Here is a 16300-nt window from a genome sequence, read left to right as displayed (position 1 = left end):
CTTTTGGAACGTTCTTGCTGTGAGTTCCTTTTTATATAGCTATATCAAATCTGCCGTAACTCCCCCCCCCCCCAAAAACACCATTAAGACACGTGATGTGTTATCAAGTCCGATTTCCTTGTTGACATCAACTGTACATAATTCCTCTTTTGCCTCTTGTTGCTCATCATCAGTCAATCCTCTCTCATTCTCTACACACAAGCCTCTCATAATGCCATACTCATGAGAACAAATCGCCCTGATGAATTGCTCACTGAATACCTTACTATATCCTCTACAGAAGTTAGCAATCTACCATTATGATTATTACAAGACACCTCCAGGGAGTCCAAAGACTCATCGAGGGAGGGAACCTACTCTACAACTCTCTGTCTACACCATTCAATCTACCAACTACAACCAACCTCAACTATCATCATCATCATCATCATCAACGCCATCTACCGCCCACCATCACTACCACCACCACCATCACTAGTATTTTCACAGACCATCATAAACATCCATGCCCACTACGGGATTCGAATCCCGTTCGAATTAGCGTATCCGTTCCCCAGCTTGGCTGGAGAGCGGATATGCTAACTACTCAGCCAACCAGAACCATGCCAAATTTTAATCCATTAGCATCATCTTACCATAAAAATACTACTACTAATTATTATTATTATTATTATCTACTTGTAGTATATAGAAAGAATCTCTTGATATTTCTTGTTGGCTAATTTCTGCTCATATTGCGCTATTGCTAGTCTACTCATTGTACTTTTGATGTGACTGATTATTACTGATAATTAACTTGCGCTGTCGAGCCTGTGTAGCGCAATGGAATGGCGTTTGTACTCCTCAGCGCTAAACAGCCCGAAGAAAGAGCCTCACGAGTACAATTCCAGAGTCCGACTAGACGGACATTTTTCTAAGCATTTTTGCGACCGGTTCCCGAGATAGTCGATCTCTGGCACGGACAAGCGGGTTTTTTCTCCGGAAAACTCGGGTTTTTTGTTTCGTAAACTCAAGAAAATCGACCGTAGAACCCTATTTTCACACTATTTTCAGACATTAAAAATATTGTGTATGATCAGGTACCACGAGATGGCGGCACTTGTTCGCCGTCTCTTCACTGCGTGTCGCTTAATTAGTGATGGCCTTGGGCCAGCTATCTCTGATTATCTATCAGTGGTGATTGACCTGCCCACTCCATTTCCAAAAGTTAGATAAGGCTAAAAACGACCCCTCTTACTTCTTATATGGGAATAAAAAGGCATTAGCTGGTTTTTTTTTAACTTGTGCTGTCTTTGCAATGTCTTATTCTTCAAGACTGCATGCTTTATCTTTTCATTCATCTATTTTACATCAATCTTATTCAACTCTTTTGCATTTGCAGTTCCGCAGCGTGGTACATTCACGCCCGGGGCGGAGATGGAAACTGGTGGCCATAATAAGAAAAAAAAATTGCTCCATGACTCCAAATAGACACCACCTCTCACCCTACCCAAGGTATGGCGCTGCCATTTTGAGTATATTCGCACTCTGGCTATTAAACACTTTAATTGTCTATTATTATTATTATTATTATTCCTGATACCTCCAAGGAGTCCGAAGACTCATCGCGGGAGGATACCTACAACTGTCTCAACCACTACACCGAACCTCTACTACGAATCATCTCCATCAACACCATCTACCGCCCACCACAACTAGTATTTTTTGTCTGTAAATTGCGTGTGTTCTGAAGGGCCGATTTGTCTGTATGCGGGATGAAAAACCCGAGTTTCCGGGAGAAAAAACCCTGCAACTCCCGTATGAGATCGGCTAACTCACCTTCGATTGAAATCGTCCAGATAAAGATTCCTCCCGTCGCGACGAGAATCGAACTTAGGCCTATTCCAATCGAAGGGCGCAATGTACCGTCGTTCTTCCAATTGCGCTAAGGAGGCGCTTTTGGAATAAATGTCTAAGTAGCATTTATTCCCTTTCACTTCAACTCGCCATTCCATACAATAGCTGCAACCTGTATCCGAAGCTTTCGATAATCATGGACCTTATAGTCTATATTTTCCACTACGAACCATGTAGAAACAAGGTTCGTAGTGAAAAATTCCCTTTTCCAATACCCTCTCCTTGATATATGCCGATCGCTGGCCACCACCTAGATAATTACCCCATTATCACTTTAATATAATTTTTTATAAAGTACCATAGACTGATCTTATATATTAGTAATTATCGATTTAAGAATGCTGAATTAAGCTTTTCACCTTGAAAAATTCAAATATTCTTTCATTTTTATACAGTCCTGTATATTGCCGCTTAGTTTTAACAACCGTGATTTTAATGTCTTTCGTGAACAATGAGAAATTCTAGGCGGCGTTAAATTCGAATTAGTTGTGTTGCTGGAAAGGTTAGAAGCTGCAATTGTAGAGTAACTAACATGAGTTGTGTGTAGGTTTTGCTGTATCGTTAAATTTTATGGGAAGACTTTTTTTTAACAATTCCAGAAAAAATGTCTCTGATCAAAGACGGTAAGGAGTATCCAAATTATCCGGCATCTTCTACAGGAGGTGTTAATCCTGCTAGTATCGAAGGTCGGTTTAAAACCCCAAGAGAGCGGCTTGCGGGTGATTTTACAGATGCTGATAGGAAATGGAGAGCACAGTGGCTTAAAGATCAAGAATTATCTCCAAATGAACCCCGTTATGTCCCAGAATTAGAGGCAGAGTACAAAAATCCAATCCGCCGTTTATATGGAAAACCATGGGATATTCTTGCCGCAAGGCTTGTACCAATAATTGTAAGATATTTTATTATTTTATATTTAAATTGATTATTCAGCCTTACTGTGTTAGTTTTGGGACTTAATGGTGGTCTGGAGTTTTACTTCAGGTGGTGGAGAAAACAAGGCACGTGGGAGTGTTGATGTGTGTGAAATTCAGAGAACTAAAGATTACTTAGAAAATTCCCACCTGCGAAGTACACTAACAAATAGAAAGAAGACAGGTGATGGTGCCATAGTATAAGGCTCAAAATCAGACCACATCATGATTTTTGTGCACAGATGTGGTTACCTGGATGTGTGCAAAGCTAGGTCCACAAGTGATGGGTCATAAGTTAGATGAACCCATCAGATAGAGCAAATTATTGCACAGGTAATAGCTGGTAAAGGAATTCAGAGGAAGGTCTGTATATGGTTTGTAAACTTGGCCTCTTACATGAATCTTGTGACTAGTGAAGCCTGAAAAATCATGAAATCTTAAATCTCACTTTTCAGTGACATCTTATTATGCAACAAGTACTTGTAGTTGCAAGACTTGGATTTCTATTCCTTAGTTGCTTCGAGTCTTGTATTTGTCTTAAAGTCGCCATCCTTTGGTTTTAGTATGTGAAGCATTTGTCATTTAACACACACACTCACATTTAAGTTCTTTTGAATAATGTTGCATTCCTTTGCCAAAAATTTGATTAACAGATTATTTCTGAAAGCTACGAAACTCAGTCCCTTTTGTAATGTTCTTTTGATGCACAATTTGCAAACAATATGTTTGTGACCTCTTGCAATGAGATAGAACTCTATGAAGGTGAAAAAAAAAAATTAGAAAATGCTGAAATTAAAAATATGAAAAATATATCTGAAATAGATAATAAATATATGAGAAAAAAAATGAGCTAAAACATAGGAAATTGCAAGATTGAAATCAGTGAATGAAATTAACGTTAACAAACTTTTAATTCACTAAATGCAAAACAGCAGGGGACAACGAATATACCACTTTCAGAAAGCACTCTCAACAAAGCAACTCTGATAGAAAAAACAAACTTTCAGAACTGATATAAGCAGATTCTTACAGTTAATGACTAATAACATGTAGTACATACTAATTGGACACTGAAACAATCATATAATTATATATAGATTCAGAAAGATAACCTGCTTTACTAAGAACCTTTCTAGTTCTATTTTATCAGGGTAATGCTTTACTAAGGTAAGGCAAACTCAGCATGTATTTGTGGTGTTGAATTTTAAAACTTCACTTTCTAAAGGCAAGGAGGAAAAAAAAGATTGTCTCCTTGGTTAAAAATACTAGATTTTTGTCTGGTTTGCCAAATGGATATTACTAAGAACAAGTTATCAGCACAAGATGTGAACTTGCAAATCTTTTATACTTTGCAAACTAAGGTGATTTTTTATTTTATTTTTTTTATTTTTTTTTTTTTGTATGCACTTTTTGCACACAGCAAACAGTTAGCCACTTTCAGATTTTTAATTCTGAATGATTCATAGTACTCCATATTACTTTAAAAATACAACCCATTTTCAGAATCACTATTATAAATCAACTACAGTTTGTAAATGCAGTATGCAAAGTGAGTCGTAGTGGGATCGTAGTTCCTTAAAGTGATACTATAGTAACGTGGAAAGTTTGGAAATAAAAGGATATCCTTTTATCAATTATTAAAAAAACCCTAAATTTCATTAAGCATTGCCAAGAACAAATCAGATAACTTCCAGAATAAGTTTTGTGTATAAACATTATTGAAATGAGTCTTTGGATAGCATGAAATTTCAGAAGAAGCCCTAATTGCAGATGTCTTGCATCTCCTTAGTGTTAGGCATATGCATTTTACTAGTTTGCAAAAATACGAGTTGGGTATTTTGTCCTGTTTTTCATTCAGCATAGCATGAGTCCATGTGGTGTTGGTTGCAGTGGTCTGGCCTGCAGTGACATTCTACTGACTTTGATGTAGGAAGTTGCTAGCTAGCTTCATGGAACAAGAAATATGTGTGGAATTGCAAAGCAGGAGACTATGATAAATTAAGGGATCAGTATTGCCTAGGATTTGGTCTGGAATCAGTTACTTATGGCAATGTTAGATTGTATTTCTAAGGTTCAAAGGATATGGATGAATCATAGAATTATTCAGGAACTTCATAGAAAGAGATGTTATGGAAGATATAAAGAACAGGGTACTCTTTAACAGCATGAGAAATATAAGGTATAAGCTAGGAAAGTGAAATTAACATATAAAAAGCAATTCATTAAAGCAGTAAAGTCAAACCCTGGAGAATTTTATAGTTATGTTGCTAGTAGAAGAAAAGGTGAATATGGAAGACTGACTTTAGTTGCTGGAGATGGAACATGAGCTACATCTGATGATATGGTGGAAATATTCAGTGAGTATTTCGTTAGTGTATTTAATGGGGGGGGGGATGTAAGAGTAGTGTGAATAGTAATATGAATAAGAACAGAAAGCTGACAGTTTAAGAATGGGAAATGTTTAGAATATTAAGTAACCTTGATAATAAGGCTGTGGAATTGGATGGAATATCACAATGTATATTAAGAGAATGTGCAAAAGAGCTGGCAGTGCCCTTGACTTGGTTGTTCAACTGAAGTCTGGCTAGGAGCAGTCCCAGAAGAGTGGAAAGAAGAAAAAATAGTGCCACTGAATAAGGAAGAATCCAAGTTGTCAGATTATAGGCCAGTATGTATATCAGGTGTAGTGGTGAAGGTATTAGACAAGCTGGTTAGAGATAGAATACAAACCTGGATTGATGAGAATGGCAGTCTTTTGAGAGAGAGAGAGAGAGCATGGTTTTGTATGGGGAGGTCATGCTTTAGTTATATTTGGTTACTTAGATGACTAGTGTATTGGATGTGATGAGTGCTTATACAGTGATTTCTTTAGATTTTGCTAAAGCATTTGATTGAGTACTGCATGATAAATTACTGATGAAATTAAACGAGATAGACAGTCATTAGTTTGGTTACGAAGCTGGTTAACTAATAGGAGCCAGTGAGTTGTGTATGGAGGTGCATTGTCCCAAAGTAGGAAAATTTGTTTGTTTTGATTTTTATGGTATAAAGACATCAAAGGTAATACTGCGCCAGGACACAGGTTACAGCAGTACATGTGGTAAACAGTTAGTAGGACAATCACAAACATCCATGCCTTTAGTGGGGTTTGAACCTGCAGCTTCTTAGCTGGAGAGCAGCTATACTAACCACTCAGCCAACCTGGCTGGCAAGAAATGGGATGTCACAGAGTTCTGTTCTGGGACACTGTTTAATTTATATATCAATGATATATTGCCAGCCTGGTTGGCCAAGTGGTTAGCAATTTGAACCCACAGCCTTTTGGCTGTGGGTTCGAATCCTGCCGTGGGCATGGATGTTTGTGTTTATCTATGAAAGTGGTGATGGTGGTGGGCAGTAGATGGTGTAGTTGCAGTTTTTTGTAGTTGGTAGATTGAGCGAGTGGTGGAGACAGAGTTGTAGAGTAGATGCCCTTCCTTGATGAGTCTTTAGACTCCCTGGAGGTGTCACGTAATAATAATAGTAATGATATAGTTCATGATGTTAAAGGAGATATTCACTTGTTTGCTTATAATGCTAAATTGGGAAGAGCAATGTCAGGAAGTTGCGATGTGTTGTTACAAGAGGATTTGAATTGGTTGGTGCTTTGGGCTGAAGAATGGGTATCATTTCAATGTTGCTAAGTGTCAAGTTATGCACTTGGTCAGAGAAGATGGAATGAGGTTTATAACATTGGAGGAATTTTGCTTCATGAGGTGAAGGAAGCAAGTAATCTTGAGCACCTTAGTGGATAGGGAACTGAAGTTCAAGGGACACATAACGAAAATTGTAAGGGTTATTCAAAAAAAAAAGCTGCTATAATGAATGCTGACATGTAAGGATAAGGAGGTGATAGCTCCACTGTATAAGGTGCTAATTAGGCCTCATTTGGATTTCTGTACACAGATCTAGTCACTTGGCTATATTGGTGATAAGGAAACATTGGAGAGAGAGTGCAAAGGTGAATAACTAAGACTATCTCGGGACAATGGTATGGAATATTGATTATGAGAACAGATTGAGGGAATGTGGTCTTCAGAGCTTGGCAGATAGGACAAAGTGGGACCTATGATTGAGATGTATAAGTTGGTGAGAGGAACCTACCAAATAGATACAGGAGAATTTTTACATACAATGGGTGATGTAAAAACAAGAGGCCATCCCTGTAAACTACAAAAGTCATGTGAGTAAAGAGGTGATAAAGATTTTTTTTTGCTTGGTGGATGGTGAATGAGTGGAATGCATTGCTAGAGTGGGTAGTGAGTCTCCAATATTGAATTATGTTTTCAAGGCATGGTATGATAGTTATTGTGGTCTGTGAATGCTTGACCTCCCACAATGAGTTTTCAGACTCCATGGAGGCTTAGAAAGAATACTAACACCATATCAGCATGTTTCATTCTGAAACAAGTGTCCCATTATTTCAGTGTAATGTATTTCCTTTATAATGTACCATATAATCGAATTGTTTTGAACAGCTTTTCCCATAGCACATTATTGTATGATATACAAAAATGAGATCTAGATCCTTGTTATATTTCCAGGATCTCTTAACCACTCGTCTTAAAGTTAAAATCTATAGGTGTTTTTACTTTAAGACAAATGATACAGTTGGATTCGAATGCTATTTGGTTTGAAGTTGGCTTGTTCTTCTTCACTTTTGTCTTTAGTAATCTTTCTTATTATTATGTATTCTATCAAAAATCTTTTAAAAAAACACTCAGCTGGGAAATTCCTCTCTAATTCTCACATTTAAGTTTCTTTAGTTGAATAGCATTTCTTCCAACTGCCCTTCCACATTTTGGATTTCTAATAGCATTTTCTGCTTTCAGTATTGAATTATACTATGAATACATTCTTCTTCGATATATTTTAAATTTTTCTGTTATTGCTTACCACCTCCTTTCATAATTTTTCAAAGTAATTTAGTAGGTGACCTCCCTCGATGAGTCTTTGAACTTCCTGGATGTGTCACGTAATAATAATAATTACTCTAGGTATCCAGAACATATCCTTATCATCAGAGTTTGATCCTTTTAGCAATACTATTTCCTCTGTTTCTAAGCTTTTTCAATAGCCTCAAGAATGTTTTTTTCCCCACCTTTATGATATTTATCTCTTATGTTCTTAAAGTTTCCCCAACTTATCAGGAATTTTCAGTAGAATTTCTTTTTCAGGATACTGTCTCTGACTTCTTGATTTGGTGGTCTGATTTTTCTCTCCTTGCAGGCAGCTTCACCACAAGCTTCTCTTGCAGAATCAATGATTTCTTCCAGTTTGTTTCTGCAGTTCTAACAGCAGAGTTTCTCTCCCAAAGAAAGGGAGATAAAGCTTGTAGTCTAACTGCCATCCATTTACCATCACCTCAGTTCTCTCCAGAATAATGGAGAAAGTTATTAACGATCAACTTCTCCACTATCTAGAGTTAATCAGCAACCACCAACATGGATTCTGTCAATCTAGATCCTAGCCTACATCACTCACCACTGGACATGTGCCATGGAAAGGTTTAAAGAAACATGCACTTTCACCCTGAACATTTCCAGTGCTTTTGATCATGTTTGGCATTGAAACCTGCTTAGCAAACTGTCTTCCTTTGGTTTGTCTGTAACCCTCAGTAATTGGATAGCCAGCTTTCTCTCTGGTCATTCACAGCATGGCATGGTGGACTGCACACTCTTCAAGAGAGGGTGCCATCCACTATTGGTTGCTTTTTAACCAATGCAGGAATGTCTTAGGGCTTTGTTTGCTGGTGTCTAAAACCTAAGGAATAACTACATTTTTACCTGTATATGAAAAATTTTCATGACTACAAAAAATGTGGACATAAATTTATTGCAAGCATACTAATAAATTATATTACATAAAAAATGTCTTATAAATTTTGTGCAAGTATTGCGATATGTTTCTGGCAAAAGTTACAAATTTCCTAAGGATGTAGTTAAGGAATTAATGTTGTACAGTGCTTACAGAAAACTATGTGGAGAAACATTTCAGTATGGAATATGTCCATCCTGAACTGCAATGCAGCTCTCATAATGTCATACCATGCTTAGCACCAAGTGATTCAGGAGTTCTTGTGGCAAACTGACCTACTCCTTCAGAGCAAGGATAAGGCCTTGTTTGTTTTCTGGAGGGCAATTTCGAGTAGCAGTGTGTGTCTCCTTATTACATCCCAAATGTCTTCTGTGGAGCATTTGGGATAATCATAAGCATAATCCCTCTCCATATCTTGATCCCTTTTTTCAGAACATTCTCGCGATGTATAAGCAGCGCAACTCTCACACCAGATTAAGTGTTGTCTAGAATTGGAGAGAAGACTAAAATTACTCTCATTTGTAAAGAGTACATTAGCCCATTGGTGTCCTCTTCAAATTTTATGGATACAGCACCACTGAGATTGTGCTCTATGATAAGCTATGGATAAAGGGATAGACTACAGGCCTTCAGGTCTATAGGCCTACTTGTTGCAGACATCTTGTCATAGTTTGTTGAGATATCTGCATACCTATGCTTGAATGGAGTTGACTTGCAAGTTGTCGGTGCTGTGGTGTGTTGATTATGTTTTGCTGTTATAACCAAAAATATGTCATGCTCTGTGGGAGAGCAAGGGTGACCTCTTAACAAATGTCTGGAACACGTTCCATTGGTTTGAAATGCTGCCCAGAGTCTGGATACAATGCTACGTGAGATTCCAAACTCTGGCAATATCAGTAATTCTGCAGTAACGCATGCGATTCGAAAATTTGAATGTGTCCACTTTCTACTTGAAATTGTGAATTATACAAATTGTCACAAGCTGATCAGTCTGAATTTGCAGCTGTAATCTTTAGAAATAGTGTTTCTCCTTTGGTTTTGGACACCGGTGTATCACCAACCCTCTTTCTCCTATATAATAAGTTACCTACTCTGTCACCACTAATCTATACACAGCTTTCCAATGATGGTACACTCCATTCATCGTACTCTTTTGCCAAACCATGTAGTTCTGACATTCCAAGCTTCAAAATCATTTGCAACCATTGCCTTAAACATTAATCTCAATACTATCCTTCCATTCTGTTTAAACGATCGTACCACACATTCTTGAGTGCTATCAATATCAAATTCTTTCCTCATATCTTAATTTTTAATATGATTTTGCCATTGATGCCATCTGTTTCTCCTTTAATTTTTCTTAGAACTTTCGTAACTGTGATCAGTCTTTGATCGCTTTTCTTATTTCTAATTCAACTGTCAGATCCATACGTTAAAATTGGTTTGAATACCTGTATATTGCTCAAGTCTAATCCAATTTCTCTCTTATTCCATATAAATTTATTCATTTGACACATCACCATACCAGCTTTACTTATTCTCTGGTCTATTTCTATATTTAATTTGCTGTCTTCACTAAAAATTGTGCATGAATAGCTGAAATCTTTCACTACTTCTATTTTTCCACTGCAATTGCAGTCAAAGTTTTCCACTCCCTGTTATTTTCACAGTTTTGATCTTTTAATTTCCAATCTATATGCCAAATTTATTAAAGCTGCTTTATTTATAAAGCTGTATTATATAGACTTGCACTGGATTTATTTAGAAGTACATCATCTGTATAAATCAAAGAGATGAGTTTGATATCTCCATTCTGATATCAGGTTTGATGCCACATGCACGCCATCTCCGCTTTATTCATCATTTATATAGATCACATTATGATAAAAAAAAGAAAAAAGAGGAGATGGTGTGCATGCCTGTCTTACACTTGATTTTACATCAAGCCATCTTCCTGTATTTCCTAAAATTCCAACTGTTGACTTACAATTTAAATATAGACTATGTAGTGTGCTGTATGATGTTCCATTTATTCCTGTAAAACATGGTTCTGAACAGCTTTTCTTTTGGAATCATTCATATGCTTGTCATCTTTGTCTTCGATGAATAAAGATGAAATGCCTTTAGAGTATTTTCTCTTTCCTCCAGTCCTAAGTTTTTTCAATAGCCTCCATTTTGCCATCTTGCTGATATTTAGCTTCTACATCTTTCTCTGTATTCTCTTATACTGATAAAACTTTTGCACACCCCAGTGCTGCCCCACAGAATTGCGCAAGCCCAATTCCATTAGTGGTGCTGTACACAGTCAACATTCACGTGTTTATCAGTAGAGAGAGGTCTAGCTATACCGGTTAGCATGCAGTGGGAAGATTATGAAAACTGTGTAGCTCTAATAGCACTTCACAAGGTTGGAATGCAGCCACCTGTTATTTTCAACATGCTAAAAACACTCGGGATCAGTAGGATATTTGCATCTCAGACTGTTAATCATTATAATGATACAGAAGATGTATATGACTGCCAAAGAACATGCTGCTTTAGGATGCAATAGCTTGTGATTTGACCGTGAAGGCATGCCCTCCACTCTAATCCTGTGAGAAAGCAGAAAGTGATGTCGTGAGAGATGAATGTTTTGCAGAGAATGATGTCACATGTGCTAATTGATGACCTGGGGGTGAGAACCTATCATCATGCTACTGGGCACTTCCTAACATTACAACTTATGCAGTAAAGAATAATAAAATCAAAGGGCACTTCTCTGGCAGTACACAAGCAACAGACACAGAGATATTCTCTTCACAGATGAGAAGATTTTCACCATTGAAGAAAGTTTAACTGCCAAAACGATGGGGTATATGTCCCTGATGGTCACATTGCACCAAGGATTCAGAGAAGTCATCACTCCACATCAGTGATTATTTTATGGTAGTGGGGGCTGACATATCAGGGGTGTCCAAGTTGCATTTCTATGAGAAGGGAGTCAAAACTCTGCAAAATGTTTCAAGATACTGTGCTGGAACCTGTGGTATGGCCCTGAACAACACCTGGAATTGGAGCAAATAGTGGAAGCATTTCCGTTGGATGTTATGTGTGCCACCATTGATATGTGACTTTATAGACTTTGGGTATGCGCGGAGGCAAAAGGGGGACATTTTGAACATTGTGTGCTGCTGTATTCACGTTATACATATGGTTTGTATGCTGAAAGCTGTAAATGATTTACTGATAAAGGTTATGTGCTGTTCAAGTTACAACGGTATTTATGGCTAGACTAGGTATGACGACTTAGTTGTTAGGAACTTTTGATATTTTTTCCCTTTTTGGACTGCCTCTTTAACTTTTTTGCATCCACCATGGAGTTCTTGTTTTTCCAATCTTGCAGACATCCTTAGTATATGCCACACTAGCTAAATCAATCAATGCATTTCACTGAGACTCCAAGGTTTTGTTCTTGTTTTCAAACTCCTTCACTTTTTTTTGAATAATATTTGTATAGTTGAGTACAGTTCACCTGTAAAAGGAACTCAACTTTAATTATTTTTAAAGCTTTATTATAATTTTTTTTTTCCAATATGCTATTCATTTTTTTTTTTTGCGTACAAAATTAAATGGTGATCAATTCCTATTTCAAATCCCCTGTATACTCTTTAGTTCCAAACTAGCATAAGGTATCATTATTAACAATAGCATAGTCAACTAGACTTCTTTTTTCTTGTTGCTTCTCTCCATATGAATTTGTGCACATTTATGTTGAAACATGGTATTGGCGATGACTAATCTATGTCCTGAACAGAAATCCAGTAGGTACTTACTATCATTGTTAAGCTCTGTCTTCACATTTTGCCAAAAGTATATTTATATAAACGAGATTCATTTTATATCCTAATGTTTAGATCTCCAACAAGGATCAGCTTTTTTGTTTCTTTCTGTTAGCTGCCATTTCTAAGCATCCTTATTACAGCTTGTATTTATTATTTAGTGGGATCGCACCTGTTTTAGTCTTTGTTTTAGCAACCCTAGTTACCGTATATGTCGGTGTATAAGACGAGGCCTAAATTTTAGGCTATTTTTAGGTTTTAAGCTTATGTCGGTTGTATAAGACAACCCTCCAATTTCTTCTTTCTTGTATTAATGCAACATTAGATATTGTTGTTACATCCGTTATTTTTTTTGCATAGCATAGATTTAGTATTTATGCGAATTACTCCAATTAAAAATGATTAGCCCCAATTTTGATTAATTATTAATTTTGCATTTTTTTTTAAAATTTTAGGATTACTAAAATTTTTATAATTTAAAATCATGGAACCAGCAACAAAACGAAGAAAGTATGAAGCTCGATTTAAAATAAGGGTAATTGAAATGGCAAAGCAAACTAATAACTGTGCTGCTGCAAGAAAGTTCGACATAACTGAGATGGTAAGAGATTGGAGGAAGAAAGAAGATATTTTAAAAAAATTGCCAAAGAAAAAACATGCGATGAGAACGGGGATCACCTGATGGCTGCAATTGGAAAATCACATTGCAGAATGGGTATTAACAAAGGCAGAATGGTTGATTAGAGCATGTGCACTAAAATGGTCAAGATTGAATCTGGATGAAAATATAGAATTTCAAGCTACTTCAGGATGGTGTAATCATTTTATGAACAGACAAAATCTGGTAATACGACAAAAAACGAAAATTGCTCGAACTACCAGCAGATCTTGACACTTGCCAGTTTCCATAAATTTATTATTTAGTTGAAACAAGAACATAAATTTATATTGTCAAATATTGGAAATATGGATGAAACTCCTATGAGCTTTGATATGATAAGCAATAAAACAGTGAAGTCTAAAGATAGTAAGAGTGTGCTAGTTTGAAGTACAGGTCATGAAAAAAACAAGGTTTGCTGTGTTGTCATGTTTGATTGATGGAACCAAGTTAAAACCAATGATCATCTTCAAACGTAAAACTAAACCTAAGATAAAATTTCCTTCTGGTGTTTTTGTACATTTTCACGAAAAAGAATGGATGGATGAAAATGGTGTGAAATTATGGATAAATAATGTGTGGAACACATGACAGGCGGTATAATGAAGAAATGCAGTTTATTAGTATGGGATATGTTTCGTAGTCATTTAACTGAAAATACTAAGTCTTCTAGAAAAAAATAACACAAAAATTGCTGTTATACCAGGTCGTTTAACTTCTATATTGCAACCACAAGACGTCTGCTTGAACAAACCATTTAAAGATGTAATAAATCATTTAAAAAGTGCAGTATCTCTAATCTTATGTATGGTATGGAAGATGATCTGTTGTGAGACACTGATGACGATGAAAATGAAACCGGATTCGAACTGGGATCCATACGACGATCATTTAAACAATGAATCTGAATTACTATTTTCAACAGATGATGAAGAAAATTAACATGAAAATTGAGGTTAATAATTATTTGTTTTTTTTAAGACTTACATCTGTTGTAATATTTTAAATAAATTTATGTAACAAAAAATTAATCCGATTTGTTTATAAACACTGCCTATTTTCTTATATAACGATGTATTGTAACTTCCTAAATGTTCATCCAAGAAATTAAGCTTCCCTTTTTTATACTCGCCGTATAAGACGACCCATGATTTCGAGGGGTTTTCTGTAGTATTTGAGTCGTCTTATACACCAACATATGTCCATCTGGTACTTTTTCTAGTTCTTCTGCCAGTTTAACTTTTTCATTGATGGAGCATGTCATCAGTTCTGCTGACATTGAGTTTGTTACAGTAGCTGCATTAAACTGTGCACCCTGATTTCCTACTGAAAACAGTCTGCGGTATCAGAGACAGAGTTAAACACTGCCCCTGAAATATCATAGGCCGTGTTTAACTGGGCAACCCCAGCTGCCATGAAATTCATGTACTATTTATTTCTGGTTTAAGCTAATATGAAATATAATATATTTATTTCATTAATTCAGTATATTTAAAATTCAGTATTAATTTTATATATATTTTTATGTAATTCAGAAACCCTGCTTTAGTGATCAAACCTGAAACGTTCTCAATCATATTCCAGTTTTCAATGTGCTGTGCAACATGAAATTTATCTTAAAAAGACTCAAACATTCATGCCAATGGTAGAATTAGAATTCTCAGCCTGTTGGTTGGAAAGAGGATATGATAATCACTTAGCCAACCAGGTTTGGTAAATTCTATAGTCTAATTCAAGAACTTATTAATATTAGTAGAATATTATTACATTAAAAATTCCTTATAGTGAAAAACATTTTATATTAAGAATTTTAATGACTTTCTTCTTTGCGCAATTGTATGTTTAATCTAAAGTAGCTTTCTCTGCATTTTCAGAGAGAAATTTTCTTATTTTGATTATTTTTTTTCTAGGGACAAAGTAAATCTGCAGCATTTCGAATGTGGGTTCCTAAAGTCTTGTTGGGAATAGCAGCAGTTTATGCCTCATATTACAATCTGAAGTATAATCATAATGTATGTACTATACTTTATGTATTATTGTTATAGTGCATATGTTGCTATAATAAATTAGATAACATTAAATTCTTGTTTAATATTCAATTTCTGTTTATCATTATTTACTGATACGTTATGACTACAAGCTTACATCTTATTGGCATGCTTTAATTTAAACCCATTTGATTGACATTAGACATTGAAATGGAGCTGGCTAAGGAATTGGATAAGTACTAGATCAACATAATAGGGGGTGACCGAAACAAAAAATGACAAAAACGGATGAGATCTTTCTAAGCAATAAATACAAAATATTATATTCAGGCAATAACAATCAGGGAAAAGGAGTAGCTATAGTATTCAACACTAAATACAAGGCTAATCTTCTTGAATGGTAGGCAATATCAAGTAGAGTGATGTGGACAAATATCAGAATGGGGAACTGGACAATGAGAGTTATTTGTGCCTATGGTCCCACAGAAGGTTCTACTAAGGTTGAAGTGAAGGAATTTTTTGAAGCTTTAGAGAAAGCAATTGACAATAAAAAAGAACAAGTTGGTCCTTGTTGGGGATCTAAATAGAAGAGTAGGAAATGATTGTCAGACATATAAAAATATTTTGGGAAAATTTGGAAAAAAGAGCAAAGCTAATAATAATGGCAAATACCTGTTGGATTTCTGCTCAGGACATGGATGGGTTATTACTAACACAATGTTCCAACATAATGTACACAGGTTCACATGGAGATGGAAGGAATAAGAAAAGTCTCATTGACTGTTATTGTTCATAGTGTTTCTCACTGGTGCAGGACACTAGAGTGCACAGAGGATTTGAAATTGGAAATGATCACCTTGCAGGATAAAATTGAATTTCATATTGAAAAGAAGAACATGTAAAAAGATTTTAAAGCAAATAAAAGTTCAGCAGTTCTCAGATGTGAACTGTTGATTAAAATATACAAATATTATTCAAGAAAAAATGAAAGGGTTTGAGAAGAGAAACCAAACCTTGGAGATTCTAAACCTGAAGAAAACATTGATTGATTCAGCCAGAGGCATGTGGTGAGGTTGTCTGGAAGGATAGAAAAATTCTTGTCTTCCTGGACACAGGAAGTTAAAGAGGCAGTGAAGGAAAAGAAGAAGAAGAAAGCATATCAAAAGTTCC

The 16300-nt window shown here is 35.9% G+C and overlaps 1 protein-coding gene across 1 annotated transcript in view; it reads left to right on the top strand.

Moving 5' to 3' along the window:
- The first annotated feature begins 2383 nt into the window (after positions 1–2383).
- Positions 2384–16300, top strand: part of ND-B17 (NADH dehydrogenase (ubiquinone) B17 subunit) — a 32214-nt gene continuing 18297 nt past the window's right edge. Inside the window, exons 1-2 of the mRNA XM_090415648.1 lie at positions 2384–2788; positions 15053–15154. Coding sequence (XP_090271774.1) covers positions 2501–2788; positions 15053–15154 — 390 coding nt within the window. The 5' untranslated portion in view covers positions 2384–2500. The remainder of the gene's footprint in view (positions 2789–15052; positions 15155–16300) is intronic.

Source organism: Typopeltis vanoorti, chromosome 3, assembly GCF_054136105.1.
Source record: "Typopeltis vanoorti isolate ZY-2024b chromosome 3, IOZ_Tvanoo_1.0, whole genome shotgun sequence".
Taxonomy (NCBI): domain Eukaryota; kingdom Metazoa; phylum Arthropoda; class Arachnida; order Uropygi; family Thelyphonidae; genus Typopeltis; species Typopeltis vanoorti.
The sequence above is the reverse complement of the archived record's forward strand: the minus strand, read 5'-3'. Positions and strand labels throughout refer to the sequence as shown.